This window comes from Octopus sinensis, linkage group LG24, assembly GCF_006345805.1.
Source record: "Octopus sinensis linkage group LG24, ASM634580v1, whole genome shotgun sequence".
In the NCBI taxonomy this organism is placed as follows: domain Eukaryota; kingdom Metazoa; phylum Mollusca; class Cephalopoda; order Octopoda; family Octopodidae; genus Octopus; species Octopus sinensis.
In genome coordinates this window covers 28,813,053-28,834,312 of record NC_043020.1, presented here as the reverse complement: position 1 = coordinate 28,834,312, position 21,260 = coordinate 28,813,053, and the positions used below count along the sequence as shown (strand labels likewise).

The following is a 21,260-nucleotide window of genomic DNA, read 5'->3' as shown; positions in this document are numbered from 1 at the left end:
GAGAAAGAGAAAGAGAGTGGAGGCAGGTGCAGTGCTTGAGGAGAGAGAATTTAGGGGTCTGGAGGGTAGAGGAGGGATCAGTGTAAAGCAGCAGTTCTCAACTGGGGTCCACATGGCCCCTGGAGACCCATTTAAGATTTTCTAGGTAAAATTTAGGCGTGGCTGTGTGGTAAGAAGCTTGCTTCCTGACCACATGGTTCTAGGTTCAGTCCCACTGTGTGGCACCTTGGACAAGTGTCTTCTACTATAGCCTCAGCACTAGTGATGGTGCCACATGAAGAGCACTGGTGGTGGTGGTGCCACATGAAAAGCACTGGTGATGGTGTCACATGAAAAGCTCTGGTTATGGTACCACATGAAAACTACTGGTGATGGTACCACATGAAAAGCACTGGTGATGGTGTCACATGAAAAGCACTGGTGATGGTACCACATGAAAACTACTGGTGATGGTACCACATGAAAAGCACTGGTGATGGTACCACATGAAAACTACTGGTGATGGTACCACTGAAAAAGCTCTGGTGATGGTACCACATGAAAAGCACTGGTGATGGTACCACTGAAAAAGCTCTGGTGATGGTACCACATGAAAACTACTGGTGATGGTACCACTGAAAAAGCTCTGGTGATGGTACCACATGAAAAGCACTGGTGATGGTACCACTGAAAAAGCACTGGTGATGGTACCACTGAAAAAGCTCTGATGATGGTACCACATGAAAAGCACTGGTGATGGTACCACATGAAAACTACTGGTGATGGTACCACTGAAAAAGCACTGGTGATGGTACCACATGAAAACTACTGGTGATGGTACCACTGAAAAAGCACTGGTGATGGTACCACATGAAAAGTACCCAGTACACTCTGTGGAATGTTTGGCATCAGATCCAGCTGTAGAAACCATACCAAAACTGACAATGGAGCCAAGTGCAGCCCCTGGCCTTGCCAGCTTCGGTCAAGCCATCCGACCCATGCCAGCATGGAAAATAGAAGTTAAATGATAATGATGATGATTGTGGTCGATTAGTGAAGATTTGTTTACTTCTTGGTTGCTTTCCCACTTTTGTAGCTCCACCATTTTATATGTGCAAAGAACGAAAGAACCTTGAAATGTTTCCCAAAATTTAGCTATTTGAATGTGAAACTGAAAGGTGTGCCTTGATATGTTAAACCTTTACTTGTCAGCTGACTGGCTGGCTGGCCGGCCTGGCTGGTTGGCTGTCAGGTTGCCAGCTGCTCTGACTCACTCAATCACACCTTTTCTAATAACTGGAACTTTTTTCATTAAATTTGTAGCAATGTAAACGAGGTTAGGGGTGGTGGTAAGCAATTTCATTAACATTTTGATAGATTATTACAGAGGGGTAGAAATCATTGTTACAGTCAAGAGAGAGGGAGAGAGAGAGAAAGGTGGTAAGAGAAGGGTTGAAGAGGGAAATTATTAAAAGTGGGAGCGGATCATCTCCACCGCCACAGATGTAATTAAAATATCATAACTAACGGCTGCTTGGTTGCTTCACAATCAACAAGTTCCAGTTTGAACACTAATGGACCGAAATCAAGTTTTTGTTGGGGGGGTCTTTGTTTATTTTCTTTTTCTGTTTTTATTTTTTACCTATAAAGAAAAAAAAGAGACTGTGAACAATTTCTTAATTGTCTAAAGTAGAATAATTGCTTTATTTTATTTATCGAGAAAAACCACTGCACAAAAAAAAAAACAGAAAATCTTTATCATCACCATCATCATCATTTAATATCCAGCTTCCAAGCTTTCCTGGGTCAGATGGTTTGATAGGGTCAGATGAATTGGAGAACTGCATCATGCACCAGTGTCTACTTTGGCAAAGTCCCAACGGCTGGATGCTCTCCCTGTCACCAACCACATTACAACAGAGTGTACAAGGTGGATATATTGTGGGATCAGCGCTGATGATGATCTCCTCTTTACTTGCAGGGAACAAGAGATATCGATGGGATTAGTGAGGAGATTAAAGAATAGGAACAAAAAGGGTTTAACTTTTTGGCATTTAGATTATTCTGTCAAATGTGACAACCCTTCGCTCATGAATGACCATGGGATTGCACCTAGAAAGTTCCCCTCCAAGGCATAAGTCCAAGCAAGGTTGTTTACAGAAGACCAGCAGTCGCCCATGCATACCAGCCTCCCTTCTCCATGCCACCAATGTTATCCAAGGGAACAGCAAAGGGGTCGATACAGCTTGGCACCAGTGAAGTCACCATAACTCATTTCTACAGCTGAGTGAACTGGAACAATGTGAAATAAAGTGTCTTGCTCAAGAACGCAATGCACAGCAGACTGGTCTGGGAATCGAACTCACTACCTACTGGTTGTGAGCCTGATGCTCTAACCATTGAGCCATGTGCCTTAATGCTTATATAATCAAATTGTTTTGAAACAAATCAACCACACAACTTATTTCTTAAACCTGGTACCATTTGCGTACTGGGGTCAACCTAATCGACTGCTCCCCTCCCCCAAAACTTCGGGCCTTGTGCATGGAGTAGAACAAAAACGTTAGCACACTGGGCAAAATTCTTAGCTGTATTTTCTTTGTCTTTACATTCTGAGTTCAAATTCCGCTAAAGTTGACTTTGCCTTTCATCCTTTTGGGGTCGATAAATTAAGTACCATTTGCATACTGGCATTATGTGACTGGTCATGGTTGGAGTGCCTTTGATCATAGATCTACTGGATAAGGGCTGACTTTGAACAACAACAACAGCTGTTAACTTTGCTTATCCCTGGACTAAACTGTAAATGCTGCTGTTGAGCAAACGGTCTTCATCCCAGAGCCCGCAAGATGGGAGAAGTCTGAAATGTGGTCCTTTGCTATTCGTAAGACCCACAGAAGAAAAAACAGGTCAACCGCCGACACCGAGAGCATCGACAGATGGATGAATGCGCATCTAGGCTCAGCAGTTGCATAGGAAGTCGAGGGACAAGAAACAGGAAGAAAGAGTGAGAAAAAGCTGGAGCAAAAGAGTACAACAGGGGTCGCCACCACCCCCTGCCGGAGCCTCGTGGAGCTTTAGGTGTTTTCGCTCAATAAACACACACAATGCCCGGCCTGGGAATCGAAACCGTGATCCTCTGACCACGAGTCTGCTGCCCTAACCATTGGGCCATTGCACCTCCACTGCTGCTGCTGGTAATGGTGGCAGCAGCAGTGGTGACATTGATATTAAGTATTGTTTTGGTCTATTGTCAACATAAAACAGCCTTTTGTCAGATGATAAACAACAACAGTTGTAGATTGTTTTGGTAGAGTTTTGTATTTTAGACTTTGATTGCTCTATTCTGAATTGTGTTGTCATAACAACAATAATAATAATAATAATTTTTTACGTAAAATAATAATTTCTTAATTTAAGAGAAAAAAAAAAAAAACAAGCTGAGCAATGATTAATTATCTCCATCTGCAGGGAGTTGTAGAATTTATTTTTTTATTGAAGGGGTGCTTGCTAAGAAACTGGAAAATGTTGCAATTAGGGAATGGTAACCAAGTCAGAAACTTGATCCCTTACCACCACCACAACCACTACCAGTTGATATTACCCAAGGAGCCACGTGGCCCCTTATAAGCCGCCTATTTTTAAACAAGTAAGCTGCAGGTAAGGCAGCAAGTTGGCAGAAATGTTAGGGGTTTTGATAGAATGCTTTGCAATATTTATTCCAACTCCCAGTATTCCGTGTTTGACTTTAACCCTTTAGCATTTAAACCCTCCATATTCAGCCCCAAATATTCTACCTGCTTTATGTTCAAACTGGCCAGATCAGGCCTCTCACAACAACCCTACAATGTCATTGTAAAAATAAACAAGTTACCTCATCGAAATTTCAAAGCTACGAGATAAAGCTTGGTGAAGCCAATAACCAAAAACGTTATTTTTCCCAGAAAATGCAGTATAAGATAAGAAACAATTCTATATGCCACAGTTTACTTAGCTGTAACAAGGTACCAACAGCAGAACAGATGAGGTGTTGGCTGCCAAGCTAGTGCAGATAATTCCAGTAAGACTAGCAGGATCTGCAAAAGTTTCATGTTTTGTGTGTGTGTTTTGTTGCATAGAGTAAGTACTAGGCTTACGAAGAATAAGTCCTGGGGTCGATTTGCTTGACTAAAGGCGGTGCTCCAGCATGGCCACAGCCAAATGACTGAAACAAGTAAAAGAGTAAAGTGTAACTGAAATTACTTTCAGAATCTTTTTTTTTTTTTAATGTTCAGATTTGTTCAAGCATGAAATAAACTACCTGTGTCGCTCTTTGACTGTCTGAATACTGTACTGAAGCCTTCAAAAATTCATTGCTTCCTGCAAGCCACCACCAGTGCTACCTTTGCCCTACCTATGCATTCTTTACTTCTATGTGGTTGTTTTACATTCTATCTTTTTGTTTTTTGTGGGGGAGAGGCGAGGTTGTATTGGAGCTCTGTGTTTTATCCTGAATACTCTGTATCTATCTTGACTCATTGTTATTATTACCATCTTTCTTAAGGTGGCAAGCTAGCAGAATCGTTAGCAGACCAGACAAAATGCTAAGAGGTATTTCGCCTGTCTTTACGTTGTGAGTTCAAATTCCGCCAGGTCGACTTTACCTTTCATCCTTTTGGGGTTGATAAATTAAGTACCAGTTACACACTGGGGTCGATATAATCAACTTAATCCGTTTGTCTGTCCTTGTTTGTCCTTTCTGTGTTTAGCCCCTTGTGGGTAGTAAAGAAATAGGTATTTCGTCTGCCGCTTCGTTCTGAGTTCAAATTCCACCGAGGTCTACTTTGCCTTTCATCCTTTCAGGGTCAATAAATTAAGTACCAGTTGCGTACTGGGGTCCATCTAATCGACTGCCCCACTTCCCCCAAAATTTCAGGCCTTGTGCCTATCATAGAAAGGATTGTTGTTGTGGTGGTGGTGGTAGTGGCGTCGGCGGCAACGACAATCATGATGATGATGATGATGGCATTGATCGGCTTGGTGCATATTGACTGTTTTCTCGTTGTTTCCCTATGGTGTCAACAAGTACACAGCAAGACAGTGGAGTACGTGTCCTTTTTCCAGATTAGTCAGCTGAACTTAAAAGTTGACAGAGGTGATTGAGGTGAGTGAGGCGAGTGAGGCGATTCAGTGGAGACAAACTAGGAAAAGTTCCTGTTTGCACGGACAAAATGTATCACGGGGTTGTTTTTGTTTTTGTTTTTGTTTTCGTGGTAGAAACTGTGCTACGCTGCACACAAACTTGCTATTTACCCCTCGTTAGCCATAGGTGAATCAAAATAATTATAATCCTTTGTGAGCAGAGAGATGACTGAAAGTGGCTAATTATATTTCTTTACAAAATGCTCCGTATGGCGACAGGGAGGCACTTGAAAAGGCATAAAATAGAAATATTATTTATAAGAAAGAAATTATTTTTATTTCCCCCCCCTCTTCCCTTTTCTTTCTGAGGTGATTATTCTTGGCGAGTTAATTATAGTAATCTTGTTTTTGTTTTTTTAATTTATTCCATGTTTGTTGTAGTTGTTGTTGTTGTTGTTTTCATTCCATTATAAACTCATTCCCCCTTTTAATTGCATGTGATAAATAAAGCAAGAAAAAGCAATTGTCTACTTTTCACTGAGTAATCTTGTTAAAAGTGTGCAGTGGGAACAACTGTTACTGCACATGTAGGCTTTTCTAAAATAACTAACTGCAGGAGCAAGCCAACTTTAGCCAAGTTTATCTTTGGTTTATTTTGAGCACCCCAACTCCTTCCTCGCAAATAGCTTTTAAACTGTTTTCATGTCTGCAAACATACAAGGAATATCAAAATCGACTTTGCTAAATATGTAGTTTTTCTCTTCTATTTTCACTTTTTTTTCTTCATTTTGGTTCACCTCCAGCCACCTTTTTCCCCCTCCTTGCTCTTGCTGTCATCCTCTCAGCCTCTATTAGACATCTTCATACAGACAAACTTAACCATCCTGTTGCTGCTTTTTTTTTCTTTTATTTCTTATTCAAGCAACACACCACTAGCTCTATCTACCTTTGAAGCAATCACTACCTTCCTTAAACTACTACACAGCTCCCCATCTTCTTCTTCTCCCCCTCCACTCTCTCTCTCTCTTTTTCATTCTCACTCTCTCATTCTCTCACCTGCTTGAGACTTACCAAACTACTACTTTTTGCTGCCTGCTAGCATTACCAAACCTAACTACTAAGTTCTTTCATTCTTCTAGTTTTCTAGAATGCTATGAGGTTAGTTACACTTCAAACAGCTCCCTAGATCTTAGCAACTGCTATGAAATAATTCCAAAATATATTTGTCTTACTACAAAGCATGGCCTGGAGATTACCTCAGATTCATGGAGTTGACAAATTAAATTTCCAACCAAAGTTTCCAAACATCAGCACCAGTTTCCATGAAAGTAGCCAACATAAGTATAACTTAAAGCTTCCCGATGATAAATTCCACACTCGCTTACTTATGAACTGCAGTACAAGCTGGACTGCCGGCTATGGCTGTGTGCAGAGGAAAAAATTCAAAGGATTCAAAGTGTACAGGAGACGAAAGAAATTCGAAAACGGGGACATAGTCTTAAACAATATGTTTCCTGCCAAAACTCGGTCTCTCTACATTCTCTCCCGGCTTCTCCGGCAACTTGTAAGTAAACCAAACCCTAATTATTATTCCAGTTTCTGTTTTGCTTTTTACCATCGATCTATATTCGTCCAGTCAGGTTTTCAAATACGTTCTTTCTTCTAAGTAAAGTCCTTCCCTTGTTTTCCTAAATGCAACCCCACTTCAAATCGAACGTAACCAGGGAGGCACGGGCATGGCTGTGTGGTTAAGCAGCTCAGTTTGCAGCCACATGGTTGGGGGTTCAGTCCCACTGTGCAGCAGCTTGAGTATATGTTCTTTACTATTATAGCCTTGTGAGTGTATTTGGTCAACGGAAACTGTGTGGAAGCCTGTTGCATCTTTATGAATGCATGTATCTCTCACTCTATATGTGTGTGTATGTATGTATGTATGTGAGTCTCTGTGTCTGTGGTTTAATACACACACACACACACACACACACATGGACCCACTGCTTAACAGTGGACATTGGTTTATGTGTGTGTATGTATGTATGTACGTATATATGTGTGTGTGTGTGTATGTATGTGAGTCTCTGTGTCTGTGATTTAACACACACGCATGCACATGCATCCACTGCTTAACAGTGGACATTGGTTTGTGTGTGTCCCAATAACTTAGCGGTTCAACAAAAAGACACCTGCAACATAAGTACCAGACTTTAAAAAAAAAAATTAAATAAAAAAAATTTTTTAAAAAGCATAAATACTTTGATTGATTTTTGCTCAACTAAAACCTTCCAGGCAGTGCTCCAGCATGACCAAAGTGCAATGACTGAAGCATCAAATAAAAGATTAAAAAAAAAAAAGAAAGAAAGAAGCAGATAAAAGCTACCAATATTCATCTTTAGCCCTACAACTCTTCTACTACTACTACTATTACTACTGCTGTTGCTACTACTACTACTACTACTACTACTATACTACTACTACAAACAGCTTTATCACTATTATTTTAACACCCCTACCACAGTTATTGCTACTAACAATAGATCTGAGTTCCTTTGAACCGATTGTCTTCATACACCCAGAACTTGCTAACCGTCTATCTACCCGATGACTATGTTTGGAAAATGAAGTTGATATTCTTCAACACAGCCATTCCCTTCGGTTCCAATGACCAGAGGCGGAAGAAATTGGGTTTTTTCCCAAATTTACCAGTTCTTAGTTTTGTTTTTGCTTTCTTAACTACCTTTTACCTGTTTCGGTCATACGACTACAGCCATGCTGGAGCAGCACTTTGAAGAAGTTTTTTTAGTCGAATGAATCATCCCCCTCCCCCCCCAGGATTTATTTATTTATTTTTTAAAGCTTAGTACTTATTCTATCAGTGACTTTTTGCGAAAACGATAACTAACAGGGACATAAACACACCAACACTGGTTGTCAAGCAGTGGTAGGGGACAAACACACACACACACATACACACATGACAATTTTCTTTCAGTTCCTGTCTACCAAATCCATTCACAAGACTTTGGTCGGGCAAAGGTTATATTAGAAGACATTTGCTCAAGGTGCCATGCAGTGGGACTGAACCCAGAACCATGTGGTTGGGAAGCAAGCTTCTTACCACACAGCTATGCCTGAACCTATTAAATATTCTTTTTATTGAATGATAGCTTCTTTTATTCACTAGCAGTGATGGGTTTGTTTGTTTTTATAAAACACAATTTATCAGTTTCTCATCCTCAACCATATGGTCCTGGGTTCAGTCCCACCATGTGGCACCTTGGGCAAGTGTCTTCTACTACAGCCCCTAGCTGACCAAAGCCTTGTGTTAAGTCCCCTCAACCTAGCTATTCAGCAAAAAGGGATCAATTCGATAGTTTCACTAAACCCTTCAAGGCAGTACCCCAGCATGGCCACAGTCCAATGAATGAAACAAGTAAAAGATAAAAGATTATGATTCTTGAAAAAGGTTTCCTGCACCTAAGATAAATATTGTCTTAACCACTTTAATGTGATATGGCATCTAATGACATTTAATTGTTTGTGTGTGTGTGTGTGTAGTTGTTTATTTTGGGGTTTGCTGGCTCTGTGTCAGTCACGATGACGTGTGTTCCAGTCAATCCAATCAATGGAACAGCTTGCTTGTGAAATCAATGTACAAGTGGCTGAGCACTCCACAGACACGCATACTCATAACGTAGTTCTCAGGGAGATTCAGCGTGACACAGAATGTGACAGGGCTGGCCCCTTTTGAATTACTGGTACATCTCATTTTTGACAGCTGAGTGGACTGGAGCAACATGAAATAAAGTGTCTTGCTCAAGGATACACTACATCACCAGGAATTGAACTCATGACCTTATGATTGTAAGCTGAGTACCCTAACCACTAAGCCATAGATCTTCACACTGGGGTACAGATATATAAAAGTACTCAATACATGTTTATATTAAAGCACCATCCAAATCGTGGCCGATGCCAGCGCCGCCTTGACTGGCTTCCGTGCTGGTGGCACGTAAAATGCACCAATCCGATCGTAGCCGTTGCCAGCCTTGCCTGGCACGTAAAAAGCACCCACTACACTCTCGGAGTGGTTGGCGTTAGGAAGGGCATCCAGCTGTAGAAACACTGCCAGATCAGACTGGAGCCTGGTACAGCCTCCTGGCTTCCCAGATCCCCGGTCAAACCATCCAACCCATGCTAGCATGGAGAACGGACGTTAAACGATGATGATGATGATGATGATGATTAAGGGGGCACAGATTCTCATGTATGTTTTGTCACGTGTACAGTAAACAAGATTTCATATTTTCTGGAACAGGATTTTGTACAATACATCTTTTAGTCAACTCTGCACATCAGTAGATTGATAAGAAAGGATTAATAACAATTTAATTTGCACTTGATACACTTTCAGATAATTACATATCTTTGATGCTAATTGCCATTTGGCATTCATCAGGAGGGTCTGTTTTGAAGTTAATGAGAAAGAATGCAAACATGAGTCAAAATATATTTTTATTTTTCTTTGTAGGATTGGAGTAAGGTAGCGAAAATATAAAGTTTCTCTGCAAGGCAAAGGTAACAGTAGCTTGATCCACTCCTAAATGCTGCTGCCTCATCTAGCATTAGCCATCTAATGCTGCTCGTGGTTTCTCCATTATCTTTTCTAATTGCCAAATATACTTTGAGAGGTGCTAGTGAGAGAATGAGCTGTTCTGCTGGTGCAGGTAATTTTGAAGGAGTGCTCTACGCGGCCTGTCTTGCTTGTTGATGTATCATTGGTGGAGACATTAGCATCATATACAATTACTATTGTTTTGTTTTGTTTTGTTTTTCTTCTTGGCATCTGCCTTTAGGGAGGCAGAGTGCTGTATTTCGACAGTTACATGTTTGCTACTTTATATTTTGGCTCGTTTGCAATCTTCGTACATTGCTGCAAGATGACTGCGATCCAAGCTATTAATTTTTTTCTTTTTTTTTGTTCTGAATTTATTCATATGTGAGTCAACCAGAAACCCAGTTAAACAGTCTGGATCACACGTAACCATGGATATTTTACTTAATACACAATATCGGTATATGTGTGCGTTTGTCCCTCCACCATCACTTGACAATCAATGTTGGTGTGTTTATGTCCCTGTAACTTAGTGGCTCAGCAAAAGAGACCGATAGAATAAGTCCTGGGGTTGATTTGTTCGACTAAAGGTGGTGCTCCAGCATGGCCATAGTCAAATGACTGAAAAAGTAAAAGAATAAAACAAAATACATACATGTGTGTGTGTTTTTGTGTTTGTCCATCCACCCACCGCTTGATAAACGGTGTTGGTTTGTTTATGTTCCTATAGCTTAACAGTTTTGGCAAAAATGACCGATAGAAGAAGTTTGAAACTTTAAAAAGAAAAAAGTATAAGTCTTGGGATCAATTTTTTCAACTAAACTCTTTGAGGTGGTGCTCCAGCATGGCATGTAAAAGACAAAAGATATGTGAAAAGGAGCATGGATTGAGTGATGTGCAACGTACAACTGAGGTAGAAGAATAAATAAGAATGAGTGATTGACTAATGATTGATTGAATGATGAATGATTGGGAGAGGTGAAGAAATCAAAGAAAGTTTGATAGCAGCAAATCTAGACTTGACAGGGACACATTGGGCAAGGGACCCAAATGTTTAAACATTGTGTGAGTGTGTGTGTGTGTGTGTGTGTGTGTGTGCATGTACATATTCAAAATTTATCCGGGTAATAAACCTCATGATGTGTATTTCAAAGCTCTTATCATTTGCCATCATACCACAGGATTATTCCTTGAGTGGCACAAACAGGTGGAACTCTGTTAGTGGGCTTTATAGGAAACCTACCTGATGAAGGGCCGGCACACAGCTGTTGTTGGATCATACTTGTTTATGTAATTATTTCTAAAATAATTTATGCAATGGCAGGAGATTGAAAGCTCAGCAACTCACAGCTGTTGCCTCTGTGCAGAAACAAATGCTGTAATTTATAATTAAATCCTGTGTATTCTATCTTATTGCTGTATAGTTCTTTATATATATATATATATGTGGATATATTTTAGCGTGTTTAGGTCTCTGTAACTTAGTGGTTCGGCAAAAGAGACTGATTGAATAAGTACTAGGCTTACAAAGATTAAGTCCTGGGGTCAATTTCTTCGACTAAACCCACTTAAGGTGGTGCTCCAGCATGGCCGCATTCAAATGACTGAAACAACTAAAAGAATAAAAGAAAATATATCCACACAAACATTTTATATATATATACATACATATATACACACAAACATATATATACATACATTACATCTATATATATAGGCGCAGGAGTGGTTGTGTGGTAAGTAGCTTGTTTACCAACCACATGGTTCCGGGTTCAGTCCCACTGCGTGGCACCTTGGGCAAGTGTCTTCTACTATAGCCTCGGGCCGACCAAAGCCTTTTGAGTGGATTTGGTAGACGGAAACTGAAAAGAAGCCCGTCATATATATATATATATGTATATATGCGTTTGTGTGTCTGTGTTTGTCCCCCTAGCATTGCTTGACAACCGATGCTGATGTGTTTATGTCCCCGTTACTTAGCGGTTTGGCAAAAAGAGACCGATAGAATAAGTACTGGGCTTACAAAAGAATAAGTCCTGGGGTCAAGTTGCTCGATTAAAAAAGGCGGTGCTCCAGCATGGCCGCAGTCAAATGACTGAAACAAGTAAAAGAGTAAAAGAATATATATATATATATATATATACACACATACATACATTACATATATATAAATACACACACACACACACACACAAATATCCCCCACCCATTTTACAATTTATTTGACCAGGTTTGCAGAGGTGGTCAAAACTCCAGCAACACACATCACCAATCAATCAATCTATACAACATACAGGGTGTCCATAAATTATCTTTACAACTTCCACAGTTTATCGTCAAGATGTGTTACGTGTAACCAATGGAACCCACGTGAGAGTATTCTGGTGTTTCTGATAAAACTGTAATAGAGTTTCTCAATAAACTCTCTTGAGTTATACTTACTTTTAACTTTTTTTTCCTGAATTTTTCAAATTGTAAATCTAATTTATGGACACACTGTATATATTTATTCTTAGTAGAGTAGCCGAGGTCAAAACGAGAGAGAAAAATAAAAGATTTCTCTCTCCATATTTTTAAGAGGTTATGGGCCAACAGGATTTTGGGGTCTGACAATACGTCGTAAAGCTAAACCTTTTATGGACGGGAAACCTAAGGTAATCCCAAAAACAGGCCTTCCTTAATTTTAATATATATATATTTATAGGTTGATTTTTTTTAATTTCCAAAACAGGCGTAAAAATCACATACACATACATTAGATAGGTAGGTAGGTAGGTAGATAGATAGATAGATAGATAGATAGATAGATAGATAGATAGATAGATAGATGGATAGATAGAGATAGATAGATGGATAGATAGATGGATAGATAGAGATAGATAGATGGATAGATAGAGATAGACAGATAGATGGATGGATAGATAGATAGATAGAGATAGACAGATAGATGGATGGATAGATAGATAGATAGAGATAGACAGATAGATGGATGGATAGATAGATAGATAGAGATAGACAGATAGATAGATAGATAGATAGAGATAGACAGATAGATGGATGGATAGATAGATAGATAGAGATAGACAGATAGATGGATGGATAGATAGATAGATAGAGATAGACAGATAGATGGATGGATAGATAGATAGATAGAGAAGTAGATAGATAGATAGAGACAGACAGACAGATAGATAGATAGATAGAGACAGACAGATGGATGGATAGATAGATAGAGAGAAGTAGATAGATAGATAGATAGATAGATAGATAGATAGATAGATAGATAGATAGACAGATACATAGAGACAGATAGATAGATATGCATGTATCTAATACGTTGTGCGTGTATAATGTTCATTCAATGAGAAGGAGAGTGAGAGAGAATGTGTGCATAGTTGCTCAGTGACACGATTAAAGGGGGATAAATCCAATTGACTGACGAACGAAAACTGATTGTATCGTGTGCAACACATCTATAACAGTCTATTCTTTAGCCCGTTTCTGTCAATAGACTGCGGCCATGCTGGAGCATCATGTCGATGAAGAGCTTTTTTAGTCAGTTATATTGACTCCAGTTTGATATTTGTATTGAATCATTACCTCTGTAAATGCAATAAAAAATACTGAATTCCTAGGGTTCTTTCGCCTGACTTGTTTCCAGGAAGCTTTCTTGATAATTGCTAATGATGTGACTCAATGTGTGTGTGGAGGCGCAATGGCCCAGTGGTTAGGGCAGTGGACTCGCAGTTTCGATTCCCAGACTAGGCGTTGTGAATGTTCATTGAACAAAAACACCTAAAGCTCCACGAGGCTCCGGCAGGGGTTTGATGGCGAACCCTGCTGCACTCTCTCACCACAACTTCCTCTCACTCTTTTTTCATGTTTCTGTTGTACCTGTATTTCAAAGGGCCAGCCTTGTCACACTCTGTGTCATGCTGAATATCCCCGAGAACTACATTAAGGGTACACATGTCTGTGGAGTCCTCAGCCACTTGCATGTTAATTTCACGAGCAGGTTGTTCCGTTGATCGAATCAACTGGAACCCTTGTCATCATAACCGACAGAGTGCCATAATATATATATATGTACATATATGTATATGTACATATATGTATATATATGTGTATGTGTGTGTATTGTAGTCGTAGCAAATACTGGTGTCATGCAAGAAGCATACAAAGGCACCCACTACACTCTCGGAGTGGTTGGCATTAGGAAGAGCATCCAACCACAGAAACCATACCAAATCAGACTGGAGTCTAGTGCAGCCTCTCAGCCTACCAGTCCTGGTCAAACTGTCCGACTCATGCCAGCATGGACAATGGACATTAAGTGATGATGATGATGATATATATATATATATATATATATATATATATATACGTGCATATATATGAGGGGGTGTTGAAAAGTTCCTGGCTTTGGGTAAAATAAAATAGAGGAGGATCAATTAATTATGATTTTACTCAACATATTCCCTTCTCAGATTCACACACTTATTGCAGCGGTCCTTCGGTTTTTCTAAGCCCTGTAAAAATACTCGGAAGTTTGGGCCTCCGACCAGGCCTTTCACGACACCCTTAAAGCCAGGAACTTTTCAGCAATGCCCCCCCTCCCCCCACATAAAGACACCAACCCCCTAGCATATATATGATTTTACTCATTTCAATTGATGCTAGGGGTACCACCTTGAAGATTTTTGTTGATCATACCAACATGATGACCTAAAAAGGATTTTTAGACTTTAAACATAAGCAGAAGTTTGAACACATACATCACATACAAACATGCCTACATGCACGCACACACACTCTTACTCTGAGTGTATGGCTGTTCAATAGGAAGCAGAGGAAGCAGGGTTAACCTATTTAAACAGAAAGAGGATATACACTCATACATACATATATATATATATATATATATATATCTATACACATATACACACACACATATACCTATGCATATGTACACACACACATAGATATATATTATGTGTATGTGTATAAATATATATATATATATATATATACACACACACACACATATATATATACATACATATAAATATACATACATATATATATGTATATATATACGCACACACATATTACATGTGTATATATATATATATATATATATATATATATATAGATGTATATATATATACGCACACACATATTACATGTGTGTATATATATATATATATATATATATATATAAGATGTATATATATATGTATGTGTGTATTATGTGTGTGTATATATTATATATGTGTGTATATATATATACTTTATTTAAAGCAGCAGAAAATTCAACAAAAAATGTTACTCTGAGTTTCACGTTGCCATTCGTCAGACAGTTTTTGCTAGAATAAAACCGATATACTCTACCACTGGTATTTGAGTACTCTTTTTTCCACCTTGTTTCACATTTATGTGTTTACTCCGGTATATATATATATATAATATATATATATATATATATATATATATATACATACACGCACACATTGTGCCTCCTCTGCTTTGTTTGCCAGTAGCTTTCTTAACAATTAAAAAATGTTTGTATTTTAATGAGATTTTCCAGAGATACATTTCAGATTTCAAATGGTGTATTCTGGGGTAGATTATAGATTATGTCAAGAAATGTTTGGTGGGGTTTTTTAATACTTTGCCCTTTTTCCAACTTTGCTTCCTCATAAATTATTAGAATAAATTCTTAAATGCAGTTTTCCAGATACATTTTTAGAGATTGTAGATGAAAGCTATGTGAATGAGAGATAATGTTGATGATAGTGATGATGGTGGTGGTGGTGGTGGTGGTAGTGGTGATGGTGGTGGTATATAAGCACACATACTTACATATACATACATGCATACATAGTTTAATTGTAAAAATTACTTTGAGATTAAATCTCATTAAGAACAGAGAACCCAGACAATGATTTCAGGCTAGAACAATTTGAGGAAACTAGTGAATGTTTGTCATTTGCCAAGAGTAATGTAAATAATTTAAACTGCGAAGTAAAAAAAAAGGTTTGTTGTCATGTGGAAGAAGAGAGATGAAAACATTTAGGGCAAAGCTGTTCCGTGTGAAAGATAAAATATCAAATTGGTTTGGTTAACTAAATGAATTAGGTAGGAAGGGAGAGAGGGGGTGGGGATTAGTGGTGGTGATGGTGTTGATGGTGGGGTAATGGTCAGAGCAAGGAGAAAATGAAAGAAGCCTTCTGAGTTTTGAAGGAAAAAAGAATGAAAATAAATATTCCTTGTATAAAATTCATTCAACTCTTTCAATGTTAATCATTTTTTTTTTTAATTTGTCATCAGCAACAGTTTCTTAAGTTGGGCAATATTTATATTTTTAGTATCAGTTTTCAATAAACAGGATTTATATAATACTAGTTTTTTTTTTGTTTTGTTTAGTTAACTAACTTTCTAAATTTATTTAGTTCAAAGACTAGGATTTAAAAGAAAGGAAAGAATAAAGAAACCTAGTTATTTGGTACTCAATTTGGTACTCAGCCAAACTCAAGTTCATAAAATCTTTAAAATGGTTAGCTTTACAGTTCTAAAAGGAGAATTCTCTCATTTTATATAAGGATCTCTTCTACATGACATTAACCCTTTCATTACCAACCCGGCTGAAACTGACTCTGGCTCTGTAGTACAAATGTCTTATTTTCATAAGTTTTGAATTAAAATCTTCCACCAAACCTTAGTCACAAATTATGTTCCTAACACCAGCTGAATGATAACTGAGTTATTTTACTAAATTCTTTGTTATATTTAAAATTAATTGAAAGAAACAGAGCATCTCAACAGAAATATGGTAACAAAAGGATTAAAATATATAATAGAGAAACAATTCTTAACCCTTTTGTTACCAACCCAGCTGAAACCAGCCTTGGTTCTGAATACAAATGTCTTGTTTTCATAAGTTTTGAATTAAAATTTTCCACCAAACCTTAGTCACAATTTATGTTCATAACACTAGCTGAATGATGACTAAGTTATTTTACTAAATTCTTTGTTATATTTAAACAAACTATTTGGTATAGTTTACCAAACCAATACAGAGCATCATCATCATCATCGTTTAACGTCCGTTTTCCGCGCTAGCAGGGGTTGGACGGTTCGACCGGGGTCTGGGGAGCCAGGGGCTGCCCCAGGCTCCAGTCTGATCTGGCAGTGTTTCTACAGCTGGATGCCCTTCCTAACGCCAACCACTCCACGAGTGTAGTGGGTGCTTTTTACGTGCCACCTGCACAGGTGCCAGAGGGGTCTGGCATCGGCCACGATCTCAAAATAAATACAGTAACAAAAAGGTTAACATCTAATGTAGTCTGTAAGCCTTTTGCCATTCACAGGAGCTTTTCTTTGTGGCCCCTGCAGCAGCATAGCAGGGAGTGGGACAAAGAACTGGTTTACCTTAGGTGATGCTATATTGCAGGCAGCATTTTTTGGTCAAATATATAAGCTTGTATAGGAATGGGAGCTGGTAGGTCCAGCTCCAGGGCTACCCTGGGTACTGCACACTCTCCAGCTACACCACTGGGCCTCTGTATATCATTTGGTTGATGTAGGAAGAATATTAGCTGTTGACCCTTTGTCCCGTTGTCTGGTACCCTAATGATTCAGCCACTTGTTGATCCTCCATAGGTCAGAATATTTATACTGAAATTGGGGAAGCTGGTGCATTAAACGGCTAAAATAAGGAGGTTTCGTAAAGGTAAACATTAAAAAAATATGTTTTGAATTATAGGCTGTACCAAACCGGCAGGTAAACGAACCCTGATAAAATATTAATTCCTAAAATATTGCTTTTAAACATTAATTATTGTAAGGAGGTGTGGTCAGCTAATTCCCATTAATCGTAAGAAATTTCATTCCGTTTGTCTTTTTTCTTTTCACACATTTTAAAAATGTTGCTCTTCTTCTCTACACGATCAGTATTGTTATAGGATCGAAGCAGGATTCATTCTAAAAATTATTCACCAACACACACACACACGATCAGTATGAGTAAACAAATAAGTACTATATAATATTGTGGATTCTGTAATGAGGGGATGGGCAGGGCGCATTTTTTTGGCTTGCTCTGGGCACAGTTTACCCAAGCTATGTCACTGCTTGTCACATATCGGATCAGCAGAAATAATCAGGGGTCACAGAATAATCAGGGAATGGCAACTATAAAACCTTCCTTCCCAAGTTTCCAGTAAAAAATAATACTTAGGTAGATTATCAATCGTCACCTGAATGAAAATACTTAACCCAGAAATATTGTATTTGACCTTTATCCTACTCTTGAATCTATCGTTCCATCAATGGCCACCACTTAGCCAAACTTCCCTTGATTGTTTCCATGTCCATCAAAAGAATACACTCATTGTTCCTCCTACGTCATGCATGTACGTGAGAGCATTACACGTGACAGCATGTGAGTGCGTGTTATTCTTTTTTTAACTCTTCTACAGGTTTCAGTCATTGGACTGCAGCCATGCTGGAACGCCACCTTAAATCGACCTCTGCTATTTTTTTTTTTTATAAGTCTGGTGCTTACTGTCATTCTCATTTGCCAAACCACCAAGTTATAAGGATGAAAATAAACCAACACTGGCTGTTAAGTTGTGGCGGGGGATGAACACAAAGACACCCACACATAACACGATGAGATTTTCACAGTTAATAATAATAATAATAATAATAATAATAATACTTTCTATTATAGGCACAAGGCCTGAAATTTGCGGGGAGGGGGTAAGTCAATTACATCAACTCCAGTGCATTACTGGTACTTATTTAACTGCTCCCAAAAGGATGAAAGGCAAAGTCAACCTTGGTGGAATTTGAACTCAGAACATAGCGGCAGAGGAAATACTGCTAAGCGTTTCACCCAGCATGCTAACATTTCTGCCAGTTCACCATCTTAATAATAGTAGTAGTAGTAGTAGTAGTTCTTCAAAATTCCATGACACAGAAAGACAGAGGCACTCATCATCATCATCATCATTTAACATCCATTTTTCATGCTGGCATGGTTTCAATGGTTCGACTGGAACTGGTGAGACCAGGGGCTGCACCAAGCCCCATTGTTTGTTCTGATATGATTTCTATGGCTGGATGCCCTTCCTAATGCCAACCACTCCACTGAGTCTATTGGGAGCTATTAATGGGGTACCATCATGAGTGCTTTTTACATAGCACCAGCACCAGCACCAATTCTGCTGTGGTGGTCAGGTCTTCTTGAGAACAGCGTTGCGCCGGATATCTCAGTCCTTTGTCATCTCCTTTTTAAAGTTCAGTGCCTTGAGATCATCTATCTATCTAGGTCGTCCCTCAGGACATCCCAAGACTGTTTCGACACATTTTCCCCATTCGTCTCAATCTTCCATAATGGTCCTCTGCTCCTGTACCCCTTCCATACCAGTATCCTCCAGCAAGTTGTCGATATAGGTCGTCTTCCTCCTTCCTCTCCTGGTTCTTCCTTCGGTTGGTTGCTAGAGCACTAGCTTGCTAACAATTTCATCGGTGGGTCTGATGCAGTGTCCAGCTAGCCTCACCCTTCTATGCTGTGTCTTCAATGATACTTTTGTCAGTCCCTGGCAAATGAGATAACATAGTGGGTCTATCATTATTACTATGATTTGTACAATATCATAGCCCCATGGTTGCTAAATTACCAAGTGGTTTCATGCTAGAAGTGAGAGATAAATCCAGCAATCATCAGAAATGGGTGAATGGCATGAAACCATTTGGCAGTTTGGAATTTGGCTATCATTAGACTATAATAATAGTGTAGTATATATATATAAACACACACACTCTGTCAAGTGGTTGGCGTTGGGAAGGACATCCATCATAGAAACCATTCCAAAGCAGACACTGGGATCCAGTCAACACAGTCCTAAATCTCTGCAGCGTTATCAAGCCCTCAGGCTAGTTGGATCCTGCCAAACTGTCCGATCCATGCTAGCATGGAATACAGACGTTAAATGGTGACAATGATTGAATAGCTGATCACCAGGTGTACCCCGTGTATGTGTGTAGGGGGAGTGTATTGAGATAGGTCAATTTTATAGCGATGGTTCTCGTCAGTTAGGTAATGTATTTATTACATAATCAATCTAGAAGGCATTCGACTCAAGGTCCTTATTTCATTAAGATGTTTTCGTCGTGTTGTGATAAATTAAAGTCTACCCGTCTTTAGAACAGATTTCGACGCTTCCTTGAGAAAATTGCCTTCTAAACAATAGACAGATGACTTGACTCACATTTGTTTAAGTTCACATAACCAGTTGTGTTTTGGGTCACGAAGCTTTAGAATCTGAAGTCAGGAGGGAAAACTGCGGCCCGCTTCTCGAAAATGGTTGCTCATGCCTGCTTTAGATATATATATTTATATAATCACAAATATATATTTCCCCTCCATTGTTAATGATTTGTATGAGTGAACCAGTTTGCTTGTTGTTATGGTTCACGTTGTTATTGTTGTTATTATCATCATCGTCGTTGCTATTATTATTCTTGAACCCAAAATTTGCTTTAATTGAACAATACCTATTACGGCTATCCCCTCTTTCTTTCCAAAACATAATGCACAATAATATATATATATATATATATATATATATATATAATCGTACATCTCTTTCCGTGTTTTGGGATTGTTGTTGTTTTTTTATATACAAGGATTTCATTTGAGGGTGATTTCGCTGTTATTTCTAACCGGTTCGAATCGCCGATATAGGGATCCTCCCCCTCCTTCGTCCGACTTGATATTGCTGTTGAGGTTTAGGACTGCGTTGACCCAGCTCAGGAATTTTGGGGGAGATAGTGGAATTTGATAACCGTCTGGCATCAGTTCGTTGTCTTTTGCTCATTAATATTCGTTCGTTGAGAGAGGCACAAGACCCCTCTTTGCTCATTAGCATAGCAGCTGATACCGTGACACTCCAGCACTCACCATTGTCACCACAATCACGAATAGTACAATTAACACAATTAGTACCACTTATGAAGTTTTAGGGAAGGAAAAAAAGAAAGGAAGACAGCTATCAGATTTGCTGTAGCAACCGACCAACAAACGCAACCCCATTTCATCCATCCTGCTGTAGCAACAGCCCCCGACACCATCATCCCAGCGCCGTTGACTCAGCTAAGTTTTTACTGCAGCCTAGTTGTTGACTTGGTATCCTCTCTGACTGGCTGTGTTGGTTGTGGTATTGGTAACAGACACAGGAACGGTGTTGATGGTGCTTGCTTGTGGTTGTGGTGGTAGTTGGATACAAGTGACAGCAAGACTATATAGTGGCCGTTGTGGTTATTGACAGTGCTTCGGGCCATATGTAACACTTGGTAACTGTTACCATAAGCTGACCAAGAGATTCTGGTGGCTTTCATTGTGATATTAGTAGACGAAAGTGCAACTAAGTCTTACTGTATCCTCATTTGTTGACTTATATCTTCTCTGGCTGTCTCTACTGGATTTGGTATTGGTAACAGACACAGGAGACGAGTTGGTGGTCGTTGCGGTGGTGACAGT

The 21,260-nt window shown here is 39.1% G+C and overlaps 1 protein-coding gene across 1 annotated transcript in view; it reads left to right on the top strand.

Annotated features, from left to right (window-relative positions):
- Window positions 1-21,260, top strand: part of LOC115224091 — a 69,643-nt gene that overhangs the window by 18,410 nt on the left and 29,973 nt on the right. The window contains exon 3 of the mRNA XM_036513107.1: window positions 6,340-6,664. Coding sequence (XP_036369000.1) covers window positions 6,341-6,664 — 324 coding nt within the window. The 5' untranslated portion in view covers window position 6,340. The remainder of the gene's footprint in view (window positions 1-6,339; window positions 6,665-21,260) is intronic.